Source organism: Sinocyclocheilus grahami, unplaced genomic scaffold, assembly GCF_001515645.1.
Source record: "Sinocyclocheilus grahami isolate Dianchi unplaced genomic scaffold, SAMN03320097.WGS_v1.1 scaffold40.1, whole genome shotgun sequence".
In the NCBI taxonomy this organism is placed as follows: domain Eukaryota; kingdom Metazoa; phylum Chordata; class Actinopteri; order Cypriniformes; family Cyprinidae; genus Sinocyclocheilus; species Sinocyclocheilus grahami.
Window position 1 is genome coordinate 3,053,267 of NW_015505219.1, and position 13,785 is coordinate 3,067,051.

Here is a 13,785-nt window from a genome sequence, read left to right on the forward strand (position 1 = left end):
TCTATCTATCTATCTATCTGTCTGTCTATCTATCGTCTGTCTGGTGGTCTGTCTATCTATCTATCTATCTATCTATCTATCTATCTATCTATCTATCTATCTATCTATCTATCTATCTATCTATCTATCTATCGGTCTGTCTGTCTGTCTATCTATCTATCTATCTATCTGGAGAAGCCATAATCTTTATATAATACACAGTTTAATATCACTACATTGGGATAAGTAAATTGACTTTGGAATTAAATCATATTTTAGTCTTGGAAACAGAATTTGAAGCATAATGATATATCTACATAGAGGGGACTGACAATAGAAATGTATCAGGGCGAATTATCATTTGTGCAAATTCAATTTGAGCAAAATCCTGAAAACACAATAGACAAGACAGGATGCCCAAAATGCTGTTTTGTCATCCATCCCCCATTCAGGCCAGCCCTTTCATCTAACGTGTCCCTGCCATTTGTTTCCATTTATATCATAGTTGAAGTGTTTCAGCTTTAGGAAGATGAAAGGCAGAGTGCAAAACTCATGTAGGGTTATCTGTCTGCTTTATTACGTGCATGGAACTGGCACTGGATATCAAAGATACTTAATGAGACTTTATTTGGCTTGAGAGTCATCAACCGTTTAAAGGCGATGATTAAGATGAATTTATTAAGCTGCTCTGATTACTCTGAGATCACTGAGGTACCATATCAGCACCCTTGAAAATCCACGTCAAAGACCCACCACCCTTAAGTTAGCAGAATTATAATAATAAATAGAGGATTGTTAAATAGGGATTTTGGAAGTCACTTCACCAACCACTGCCAGTGTGCACTCTATTAACTCTATTATTTAACCAAGAATTGCTGAGTTTTGCTGTTATCATCCCTCTCAGTTCACCTCTTCTCTCCTGTATCAGCATTTCATTTTCGGAGGCAAAAGCCAGTATGTCTGGTTGCTGGGTCTTGATCTCCATTGAAATGTTATTTGCGCTACACTGTCTACAAGTAATGACCGTTCCCTCTCATAGTGTTAAATTCATGTGACTACTGAGAGATGTAACATGTTCTTTTTTGCATAATCCCCAACATTCTCTGTCTGAGCATCTGTCAGCCGGCAGGGGCTTAAGGTTTCCTCTATTTGAACTCGTTGTGGCTGTGTTAAGGGTGATTTGGCTGCTACACAAATAACCTTGATGTTTGCGCGAACCGCACGTGTGCGAATATGCCAATGTTTGGAAATGTATTTCAGACAAGATACCCAAAAATGTTCATGATCATCAAGGCTGTTCTTTTACATATGTGTTGCTGTAGAATGAAGTCTACCCAGAAAATGCAGTCTTCACAACTTGCTTTCCTCTGCAATACACTCGCTTTGAATTTACAGTAGGCCTAAACTTTAAATCCTTTTAGCAACAAAACAGCATTTAAAGGGCCAGCAGTTGCGCTTATGATCTACTTGCTGTTTCTCCCGCAGCTCTTCCAATAATCCACTCACACTTCAAAACTCTGTTTAACATTCACATTGAAGGCATCTCCTCACGGTATTCCAAAATTACAGTAATCTTTTGTTCGCAGTGTTCCTAGCTAATCTTAAAAGGCTATGCAAATGGTTTTCCGAGACATCTTTCTTTTTGAAACATACGTGCATCTCCTTTGCCCTTTAAACACCTCTTGTGCTTATTAGTTACTTAAAAAGGAAAGCTGCAGGTCATAAGTCTTCAGATGAGCTGTGGTTTCCGTTGAGCAGAGAAACATTATTACACTAGGGTCAAATTCTCTGGATAGTAATGCTGTCTGGTCTTGTCACAGTACACATTGCTTGCTGTCAGGGCCTCTGAAACGCAATGCATTTCATATTCTGATTTGCTGAAATGAATTGATTGGGACATTCATCACACAACACATGTATGATTTCAGAAACGACTTAATCAGATATGCAATACTATGTACTGAGCAATGTTCTGACATTGTCACTCACATTTTATAAATAGCTGTATGGTTACATAATTATGATGTGAGCCATGTTGCATGTCGCTAACCTCGCTCATCATGACCCACAGAACTGACGTTCAATAATTCACATTGCACTCAGCTGTATTTATATGCGTTAGACATCCAAGTCAGGCAAACCAAATAAAATACACTTGTTGTAAAATTCGAAATTGTTGTGAACTGGTATATCAGTAAATAAATCAGTAATCAATAACCAGATACAGTACTGCAAAGGTCAGACACAGTTTGATGATTGAGTGGTCTGTGTCAAACATAATCTCGAATAAAGGCTGGGTGATGGCCTTGAAACCAGAACCTCTGCTGCTGAAGTAAAAGACCCTGCCCTGTCCTAAATATCCTGGCTTCCTACCCTCAGAGATGCCTCTCATTCTCACCCCAGCTCCAAAGACTGGTTCCCACATCATCACACACTTAACCTTCTATTATTACCACTAACACAAACACACAGGAGAGGGCCAGCAGACAGACCCTGGGGGCTACAGCTGAGAGAGACCCTTGTGGCTTCAGGCCATTGGAATGCTCTAAAAGGTTACAACTTCTCATTTTGAGAAGATTCAAAATGTACAGACATACGGATCTGCATCAAAGCATAATACCTTCAGACACTGCCCGATAAGGTCACACTTTTTAGGTTTTGGACAGCCAGTTCAGTGTGCTCAGATATAGCATGGGATAAATTACACGTTCACACCATTCAGTCCTGTAGCACATAATGATTTGCTGTGCTACAGCTGAAGACATTAACTCCAAAGACAAAAATATAAATGATAATTTTCAGAACTAAACAATGGACATTTTATTGCTTTTTTTCATCTATGCTGCAGGCAGTGCTCAGTCTTTAGCAGAGTGTACCAACTGCTCTCAAGAGGTTCACCATATTCAGCTGCTGACTTCAATCACAGAAGAGTACAAAAGACTCAGTTGGCTATCACTTGTTTTGTCTTAAATGGATCTTAACCTTTCACTCTGTTTGCACAGATGCACAAATGGTCTGATGAAACAAGACACCAGGTGTCAACATGAATTGCAAAAATAACTGGTGTGTTTAACTTAGACTGTGTCTTGCCAAGATTTTGACATGGGAAGGATTTTGACAAGGGGAAGGTTTGTTGTCGCTCTATTGGCAGAATCAACAAATGGAACTGGTAATACATACAATTAAAACTTGGCATAACAGAGGTCAGTGTGTCAGGTGAGGTACTTGTTCCCAGGTACAACAGGCACGTATTAAACTTGAATAAAGCCTACAGGTGCATGGAGTGATTTCCTGTTAGTTGCTAAGGTAAAAATAAATAAACTCTCCTCATTTCAGGAAATATATGGATAGATTGACAAAATTAACCATAGGATTTTTTTTTCTAGAGTTTCCTACTTGAACTCAAAACTCTCAATTATCATTACACCTCCATACTACTGAAGGAAAGGACTCCAGAAGTTTACAAAAAGAGGTTTAAGTTGAAAAGTCATGTATAAAATGTGTTGATAGGCTTAAGGATACTTATATAGGATACATTAATTTCAGCTATAGTGTGCTAACCTGATTGGTAGCTTTGTAAAAACCATAATGACATATTTCCGTGCTATAGACATTTGCGGTGGCCCATAAGTGTCCGTTACTTTTGTAAATTGGTAACAGTGAGAAAGCAAATTACACCATCTAGTGGGTATACATAGAAGTACTGCAAATAACAGATACTGAATAATGTTTTTTTAAGTCGGAAAAATTTAAAACAGATGGTCAAATGCCATGCAACACTTTGGTGTTGTTGTAATGATATCTGAAGCACATTTCTTACAGTGCAGCAAATTACTTGATTTATTGTTAAATTAAAAGAAGAAGAAATGGAACAGGCACTCGGGAAATGACCCACCAAATGTCAATGTTTTTATTTACATGTAGTAGACACTTTTATCCAAAGCGACTTGCACATTTCTGTCTTGTTTTTTTACACATTAATGTATTATGCAAAATAAATGAATTCATCACACAAATATATGATTACATCACACTGTAACAAAACATCCTAAATTAATTTTAAAGTGCTCCTACTATGAAAATTTTTGGTTTGGGGATCCCCAACAACAGGTTGACATGCATGCGAGGTCAAAAAACACTTTCATTGTCTAATAATATGCATTTTTTTTTACCTTATTAGCTCAAAGACTCCCAAACGATTTGCTCAAGGAATAATTTTTCCAAACCCCTCCTTTGCGTGACGCTAATCTGCGGTGATTGGTCCGATTGGCGATTGGTCGATTTCCTCATGCCTAATAAAGCAGTGGATGTGTCCGAAATCGCCCCCTATACCCTTAAATAGGGCACTATTTGAGGGAACAGCCATTTTTAGTGGTGTCCGAAACCATAGTGGACGTTCTCGAGTGCACTCATTCAATCCCACAATGCACTGCAAAAACGAGTGTACAACTGGTGCACGCTCAACGGCTAGAGAATGCCCATAATGCACCATGAGAGTCACGCGCCGAATGAATTCCCGCATCTCGCCAGAAGATGGTGCCCGCAGCTGAATAATCAATCCGTTAATTTTTACAAAGCGCTCATCCATGGCGTACAGCATAATGTACAACACTGGTATAAATTCATTGTAAATTCATTATTAAATTGTTTGATTAGGGTTTATACATAATTTCCGTGACAGAGTTCAAGATAAATCCTCTAATCTTACTACTGGAGCTGCTAGTTTGCTAGTTTCAAATGATTAATAAACAGCAAGCACAAACTATGCAAAAGCGGCATTCCTTCCGGTGCACTCAGTTTTCATTCACTCCTTCTAGTGAACTGAATTAGTGACCTAATGTAGGGAATAGTGAATGAGGCTATAGGGGGCGATTTCGGACACAGCCAGTGTTTAGGGCAGTGCTGCTTTGTGTACAGCGTTACCGGGGAAACAGCTATTTTACCGCTCCAAAAGCGGCACCTAGTGGCAAAGAATGAATTTGCATTTTCATTCAGACCAATGCGAAAATACAAACAAGTGGGCGGGCAATATGCTAATGTTTCATGTTGACTTCAACATGAAACGGCTTGGGATTCGTTTTAAAGATGACTCGTTTGAATGATTCAGAGTCGACTCTTTCGTTTGAGAGACGATAACGTTATACAAGGTGCACTTTCAGATTTTAAACTTTGCAGGATGTTTTCATTCACTTAGAGCCATGTTACACACTGCTTGAAAGGTAATTTTCAAAAATCCATAATAGGGGCACTTTAAAAGCCAAACGTATTTAAAAAAACAACAACTTCATAGCACACAACTGAAATACAATTGAAAACGCTTTTGGTTTGGGCATATCTTTGGACAACCCTTGAGAAACCCTTCTACCTGTGGGACAGCATGTGTGTTTTTAGATGATGGGACTGTGTGAAGGACTTCTGACACTGTGTGCATTGGAATGGCCTCTGACCGGTGTGAGTAACATAGTGTCTCTTCAATTTGGATGGCGCATTGAAGAATTTGAAGCAAATGTCACACTGGTGGGATTTCTTAATTTCCCCTTCTGGATACCTATTTGTACAATTATGTCCATATAAATTCCTAATCGTGCGGAAACTCTGACTACAGTCAGGACAAAAGGGGAGGTCATGTGGAGGTTTGATAAAGCATTCACCTGGATCCTCAATGTCCTCAAGCTTCACAAAAACTTCTGGGAGTCTGGGGTCATCAGGTTTCTGTTGATACTGACAAGAACTGGGCTCATAAGAATCAGGGACACACTGTATCACAACAGTGTCAGAGTCCACAAAGACACAATCTTCAATATCATCCATGTGATGTGCCCATTTTTCCTCAGTTCTTGATTCGGGAGCACAATGACGGCGAGATGAGTCAGTTTTGGGTGGACAGTCACTCACCCTGCCAAAAGGCACAATGTCAGATGACTTTTTCCCATCAAGCAAGATGTCAGTTTTATGTGTCAGACCCCAAGCTGATTTGTTGTTGCACGAGAAAACAACCTTGTTCTCAACATTCTCTAAAGGACTAGTACTTTTTGACAAATATACACTTGAATCACTGCAGCCACCACTCATTTTTTGAGACCGCATATCCTCTGTAAGCACATTTTGATCTTGTTGCACGGTTGACTTTTCTTTATCTGTTGATTTGGTATAGTCTTGGGCAGTTGGTTGTTTTGGAGAGGGTTTTAACTTTGACTTAGATGCTCGATTACAGGACACTCTGTTGTCTCTGTAACTCTGGAGTGATGTTTTTTTCCGCTTCACAGGGACATTATGAATTTTCATGTGTACTTTTAGATGAGAGCGTTCCCTGAAGGCACGGCAACATATGGAACACTGAAATGGCCTCTGATTTGTGTGAATAAGACCATGCCTTTTTAGATTGGATGGAGCGCCAAATCGTTTATGGCACACAGGACAATCATAAACTCTTTTGTTTCCATCAGAATTCTTACTTTGCAACACCGTCATATTTACATCATTGTCCTCACTTTGTGTTGTTACACTGGATTCTTGTTTCTCCTCAGCTTCTAGGTTTTCCTCCATCCACTGGTCCTCTGAAGGTTTGGAAAAATATGCAGAACTCAGTCCAGTGTGAAGATCCAAACCTTTTTTATTTAGAAGAGAATCTTGCAAATATGCATCTGATTCACTGCAGTCACTACTAATAATCTGAGACGCCATATTCTCTATAACCATATTTTCATCTTGGTGCACCGTTGACTTTTCTTTATCTGTTGATTTGGTATAGTCTTGGGCAGTTGGTTGTTTTGGAGAGGGTTTTAACCTCGACTTTGATGCTAGATTACAAGGCACACTATTGTCTCTGTAGCTCTGGAGTGATGGTGTTCTCCGCTTCTCACGGATATTGTGAGATCTGAAGTGTACTTTTAGATGAGAGCGTTCTCTGAAGGCACGACAGCATATGGAACACTGAAATGGCCTTTGATTTGTGTGAGTAAGACAATGCCTCTTTAGTTTAGATGGAGCATCAAACCGTTTATGGCACACAGGGCAATCATAAACTCTTTTGTTTACATTAGAATTCTTTCTTTGCAACACCTTCGCATTTACATCCTTGTCCTCATTTTGTGTTGTGACGCTGTCTTCTTGTTCCTCCTCAGTTTCTTGGTTTTCCTCCATCCACTTACCCTCTGAGTGTTTGGAAGAATATGCAGAACTCTGTCCAGTGTGACGATCCCAACCTCCTTTATTTAGAAGGGAATCTTGCAAATATACATTTGATTCACTGCAGTCACCACTAATAATTTGAGACGCCACATTCTCTGTAACCATATTTTCATCTTGGTGAACTGTTGACTGTTGTTTTTCTGTTGAACTAGCATTGTTTTGGACAGTTAGATATTTTGGAGAGGGTTTTAACCTTGACTTGGGTGTTCGATTACAGGGCACACTGTTGTCCTTATAGCTGTGGAGTGATCGTGTCCTCTTCACAGGGTTGGTGTGAGTTCTGATGTGCACTTTTAGATGAGAGCGGTCTCTGAAGGCACGGCAGCATATGGAACACTGAAATGGCCTTTGATTTGTGTGAATAAGACAATGCCTTTTTAGTTCGGATGGAGCACCAAACCGTTTATGGCACACAGGGCAATCATAAACTCTTTTGTTTACATTAGAATTCTTTCTTTGCAACACCTTCACATTTACATCCTTGTCCTCATTTTGTGTTGTGACGCTGACTTCTTGTTCCTCCTCAGTTTCTTGGCTTTCCTCCATCCACTGGCCTTCTGAAGGTTTGGAATAATATGCAGAAATCTGTCCAGTGTGACGATCCCAACCTCCTTCATTTAGAAGGGAATCTTGCAAATATACGCCTGAATCATTGCAGTCACCACTTATTTTTTGAGATGCCATATTCTCTGTAACCATATTTTGGTCTTGGTGCACTGTTGACTTTTCATTATCTGTTGATTTGGTATAGTCTTGGGCAGTTGGTTGTTTTGGAGAGGGTTTTAACCTCGACTTTGATGCTTGATTACAAGGCACACTATTGTCTCTATAGCTCTGGAGTGATGGTGTTCTCCGCTTCTCACGGATATTGTGAGATCTGAAGTGTACTTTTACATGAGAGCGTTCTCTGAAGGCACGACAACATATGGAACACTGAAATGGCCTTTGATTTGTGTGAGTAAGACAATGCCTTTTTAGTTTGGATGGAGCACCAAACCGTTTATGGCACACAGGGTAATCATAAACTCTTTTGCTTCCATTAAAATTCTTGTCCTCATTTTGTGTTGTGACGCTGGCTTCTTGTTCCTCCTCGGTTTCTTGGTTTTCCTCCATCCACTGACCCTCTGAGTGTTTGGAAGAATATGCAGAACTCTGTCCAGTGTGACGATCCCAACCTCCTTTATTTAGAAGGGAATCTTGCAAATATACATCTGAATCACTGCAGTCACCACTAATCATTTGAGGCGCCACATTCTCTGTAACCATATTTGCATCTTGGTGAACGGTTGACTGTTGTTTTTCTGTTGAACTAGCATTGTTTTGGACAGTTAGATATTTTGGAGAGGGTTTTAACCTTGACTTGGGTGTTCGATTACAGGGCACACTGTTGTCCTTATAGCTATGGAGTGATCGTGTCCTCCTCTTCATAGGGTTGGTGTGAGTTCTGATGTGCACTTTTAGAGGAGAGTGTTCTCTGAAGGCACGGCAGCATATGGAACACTGAAATGGCCTTTGATTTGTGTGAATAAGACAATGCCTTTTTAGTTCAGATGGAGCACCAAACCGTTTATGGCACACAGGGCAATCATAAACTCTTTTGTTTACATTAGAATTCTTTCTTTGCAACACCTTCATATTTACATCCTTGTCCTCATTTTGTGTTGTGACGCTAGCTTCTTTTTCCTCCTCAGTTTCTTGGTTTTCCTCCATCCACTGGCCTTCTGAAGGTTTGGAAGAATATGCAGAAATCTGTCCAGTGTGACGATCCCAAACTGCTTCATTTAGAAAGGAATCTTGCAAATATATGCCTGAATCATTGCAGTCACCACTTATTTTTTGAGATGCCATATTCTCTGTAACCATATTTTGGTCTTGGTGCACTGTTGACTTTTCATTATCTGTTGATTTGGTATAGTCTTGGGCAGTTGGTTGTTTTGGAGAGGGTTTTAACTTTGACTTAGATGCTCGATTACAGGGCACACTATTGTTTCTATAGCTCTGGAGTGATGGTGCTCTCCGCTTCTCAGGGATATTGTGAGATCTGAAGTGTACTTTTAGATGAGAGTGTTCTCTGAAGGCACGGCAGCATATGGAACACTGAAATGGCCTCTGATTCGTGTGAATAAGACAATGTCTTTTTAGTTTGGATGGAGCACCAAACTGTTTATGGCACACAGGGCAATCATAAACTCTTTTGCTTCCATTAAAATTCTTACTTTGCGACACTTTTGCATTTACATCTTTGTCCTTACTTTGTGTTGTGACACTGGCTTCTTGTCCATGCTCAGATCCTTGGTTTTCCTCCATCCACTGACCCTCTGAGTGTTTGGAAGGATATGTGTAAATGTGTAACTTGTGAAGATCCAAACCTTCTTTATTTAGAAGGGAATCTTGCAAATATACACCTGAATCATTGCAGTCACCCAGTCACCATTGAGAATCCATAACCATATTTTGATTTTTGTGAACTTTAGCAGAGTTTTCAGCTCCATCTTGTGAGGGTATTTGCACATCTTGTTTTTCAGATTTTGCGGCATTACTAAATGAAACTGTACAATCCTGTTCCAAATGACCAGCAATTATATTCTGACCCTTTTTTTTGTGGATCCTCACATGGCACTGCAGATGCCACCGATATCTAAATGATTTCAAGCACATGTGACACTTAAATGGTCTGACATCTGTGTGGCTCAAAATATGTCTGGCAAGCTTAGAAGGATATGGAAAGTTCTTCAGACAGATGCTGCACTGATTCACACCTTTATGCGTGTGCTTAAGGTAAATTGGGCTGGAGGTTGGGATCTGCACTTCAGCATTTTTCAAAGTGTCAGAGCTTTTAATCTCTACGGTACTTGAATTTGATTTTATCAATTGGACGTTTTGGTTAAGCTTGCTCCGGCATTCAGGTTTTTCATGCTTTTTGGTCTCTAAAGAGTCTAATATCTGAGGTAAACACACATTACCATCATCTAGTCTGCAGTTATTTGTACATTCAAAAGCTCCAGGTGTTGGAGATTTGGCCCCTTGCTTCTGCGGGACGCTACACGACCTAGAATTACACCGTTTATGGCACACAGGGCAATCATAAACTCTTTTGTTTACATTAGAATTCTTTCTTTGCAACACCTTCATATTTACATCCTTGTCCTCATTTTGTGTTGTGACGCTAGCTTCTTTTTCCTCCTCAGTTTCTTGGTTTTCCTCCATCCACTGGCCTTCTGAAGGTTTGGAAGAATATGCAGAAATCTGTCCAGTGTGACGATCCCAAACTGCTTCATTTAGAAAGGAATCTTGCAAATATATGCCTGAATCATTGCAGTCACCACTTATTTTTTGAGATGCCATATTCTCTGTAACCATATTTTGGTCTTGGTGCACTGTTGACTTTTCATTATCTGTTGATTTGGTATAGTCTTGGGCAGTTGGTTGTTTTGGAGAGGGTTTTAACTTTGACTTAGATGCTCGATTACAGGGCACACTATTGTTTCTATAGCTCTGGAGTGATGGTGCTCTCCGCTTCTCAGGGATATTGTGAGATCTGAAGTGTACTTTTAGATGAGAGTGTTCTCTGAAGGCACGGCAGCATATGGAACACTGAAATGGCCTCTGATTCGTGTGAATAAGACAATGTCTTTTTAGTTTGGATGGAGCACCAAACTGTTTATGGCACACAGGGCAATCATAAACTCTTTTGCTTCCATTAAAATTCTTACTTTGCGACACTTTTGCATTTACATCTTTGTCCTTACTTTGTGTTGTGACACTGGCTTCTTGTCCATGCTCAGATCCTTGGTTTTCCTCCATCCACTGACCCTCTGAGTGTTTGGAAGGATATGTGTAACTCTGTCCAGTGTGAAGATCCAAACCTTCTTTATTTAGAAGGGAATCTTGCAAATATACACCTGAATCATTGCAGTCACCACTCGTTTTTTGAGAATCCATAACCATATTTTGATTTTTGTGAACTTTAGCAGAGTTTTCAGCTCCATCTTGTGAGGGTATTTGCACATCTTGTTTTTCAGATTTTGCGGCATTACTAAATGAAACTGTACAATCCTGTTCCAAATGACCAGCAATTATATTCTGACCCTTTTTTTTGTGGATCCTCACATGGCACTGCAGATGCCACCGATATCTAAATGATTTCAAGCACATGTGACACTTAAATGGTCTGACATCTGTGTGGCTCAAAATATGTCTGGCAAGCTTAGAAGGATATGGAAAGTTCTTCAGACAGATGCTGCACTGATTCACACCTTTATGCGTGTGCTTAAGGTAAATTGGGCTGGAGGTTGGGATCTGCACTTCAGCATTTTTCAAAGTGTCAGAGCTTTTAATCTCTACGGTACTTGAATTTGATTTTATCAATTGGACGTTTTGGTTAAGCTTGCTCCGGCATTCAGGTTTTTCATGCTTTTTGGTCTCTAAAGAGTCTAATATCTGAGGTAAACACACATTACCATCATCTAGTCTGCAGTTATTTGTACATTCAAAAGCTCCAGGTGTTGGAGATTTGGCCCCTTGCTTCTGCGGGACGCTACACGACCTAGAATTACCGTTTCTTTTTTCTGTGTGTACCTTGAGATGTTTATGGAGATAATAGGCTTGCTTGAATGACTTCCTGCAGATTGTGCAAGTGTAAGCCTTGACGTCAAAATGAACAAACAGATGTCGAGTTAGTTTTGAGGGGAAACTGAAATTTTTCAAGCATATTTCACACTGATATCCACTTTTCTTTTTGAGTTGAAGCGCACACATGCGATCAGAAGACTTGGATACAGGAAAGATCCTTTTTCTGGCAGTTGTGACAGGTGATGAAGGGTTGGTGTGAGATCTGAAGTGTACTTTTAGATGAGAGCGTTCTCTGAAGGCACGAAAGCATATGGAACACTGAAATGGCCTCTGATCCGTGTGAATAAGACCATGCCTTTTTAGTTTGGATGGAGCACCAAATCGTTTAAGGCACACAGGGCATTCATAAACTCTTTTGTTTCCATTACGATTCTTATTTTGCAACATCTTTGCATTAACATCATTGTCCTCACATTGTGTTGTGACAATGGCTTCTTGTTCCTTCTCAAATTCTTGTTTTTTCTCCATCCACTGACCATCTGAAGATTTTGAGGAATATGCAGAAGTCAGTTCAGTGTGAAGACCCAAACCTCCTTCATCTAGAAGGGAAAGTTGCATCTGAGCTGACATCTGGCTTGAAATGTTAAGCATTCTCTTCACGCACTGCAAAGACAGAACAATTTCAGTGCATCCATTCTTAAGCACATCTAGCCTAATTCTTCAAATACTCTGGTTTTTAAAAGTACAAAGCCATTTGTATTGTTGTCAAACTTTTATTTATCCATTTTGATGTCAAGACTGGGACACCTAGTTCTCAAGAAAAGCCTATCCATCACGTGTAGGTTGTAAAAAGTATCTGTGCAGCCATTTGTGCTGTCCATTTTCAGTAATTTCAGACTTTTGCCACTCTAAGCCATTCATTTAATTGTGATCAGATTTTTTTTTTTTTTAAATGAAAATATAACCTGACCAAGCACTATCATAATATTCACTGGGGGAAAGAAAGAAAGAAAGAAAGAAAGAAAGAAAGAAAGAATGTTAAGGAAATATGTAATTTAATATTTAAAATGATCCATGCTTTTAAAAGTGCAGTAACCATGTTTTTGGCGTATTGGTTACTTATTGATTAATTGGTTATTTGTATAACCACTGCACCGTTTTAGTTTTTTTTACAAATACTATTAAACTATGGTTAGTGTAGCAAAACCATGGTTTATTTGTGGTTACCATGGTTTAACTATTAACCATGTTTTTTTTTGTTTTATTTGTATATATTTTAACATATATATTCTTGGTCTTCAAATGCTAAAATTGACAGTTTCTCATATCTCAAAGCATTGTTCATGACTTTTATTCAACAGGTTCATAACCAAAGACAATGACAGGGAAAATGTTGAAATGTTAAGACTAAGAGTAAACATTATGTAACGGCCAAGACGAAGTAATACTTTTATGAAGTAACATTACTTCTGATCCCATGGTAATCTCAATTCGGCGTGTGCTAGTGTAACTGAATATGCATTAATCCGCTATACTCTCCGTTCATTCCAAAAGAGCAACATATGCAATTATGGACTTGATAATTGTTCAGTGGTTTTCTGGTCACTTGCCAGAAAAGTAGTTTGATACATTTACATGGTTGATTCTTTAAATAATCAAGCTGATAAAAAGACAGATGTTGGTGTTTTGTTTTTCAAAATCATACTTCCAAAAATCCAAATTATTGCTAACATTAACACGCATTAAGCACACAAAGACAGGCTTTAACTGACACATCTTCTGCCAGTTTCATTCACATTTACCAGAATAGCACAGCGTATCTATACGCACTTAAACGTGCACAACGATTCACTTTTGAGTCTCTAAGGGAGTTTGTGCACATCATAGTTCCTGTCTCTTCTTCAATATAATATCCCGCACAAGCGCTGTGGCTTCCTTTCGGATGTCATCTATGGGCTCCTCCGGCTTCCAGAAACGCACCACCTGGCCCTCAGGACTCACAAGAAACTTCCAGAAGTTCCATTTGGGGATTCTCTGTACTGA

The 13,785-nt window shown here is 39.4% G+C and overlaps 2 protein-coding genes across 2 annotated transcripts in view; both read right to left on the reverse strand.

The window, feature by feature from the left end:
- Positions 1-5,256: 5,256 nt before the first annotated feature.
- LOC107582108 (zinc finger protein 770-like) lies at positions 5,257-9,500 on the reverse strand. The gene is made up of 2 exons (XM_016267846.1): positions 7,779-9,500; positions 5,257-7,184 (listed from the first exon to the last, which is right to left on the reverse strand). The coding sequence occupies exons 1-2, from the start codon at positions 9,475-9,477 to the stop codon at positions 5,341-5,343; spliced, it is 3,543 nt and encodes a 1,180-aa protein (XP_016123332.1). The 5' UTR covers positions 9,478-9,500; the 3' UTR covers positions 5,257-5,340.
- A 97-nt stretch (positions 9,501-9,597) lies between these two features.
- Positions 9,598-13,785, reverse strand: part of LOC107582147 (zinc finger protein 770-like) — a 5,380-nt gene continuing 1,192 nt past the window's right edge. The window contains exons 2-3 of the mRNA XM_016267875.1: positions 11,717-12,405; positions 9,598-10,219 (exon numbers count right to left, since the gene is read on the reverse strand). Coding sequence (XP_016123361.1) covers positions 9,598-10,219; positions 11,717-12,393 — 1,299 coding nt within the window. The 5' untranslated portion in view covers positions 12,394-12,405. The remainder of the gene's footprint in view (positions 10,220-11,716; positions 12,406-13,785) is intronic.

Bases quoted from the DNA above. Each gene is read 5' to 3' on its own strand.
- LOC107582108 (XM_016267846.1), bottom strand. From the start codon at position 9,477: ATGGAGGAAAACCAAGGATCTGAGCATGGACAAGAAGCCAGTGTCACA. The intron at 7,185-7,778 runs GTTGGGATCGTC...TAAATAAAGGAG, and splicing joins TTCCCTTCTAAATGAAGGAG to GTTGGGATCGTCACACTGGA.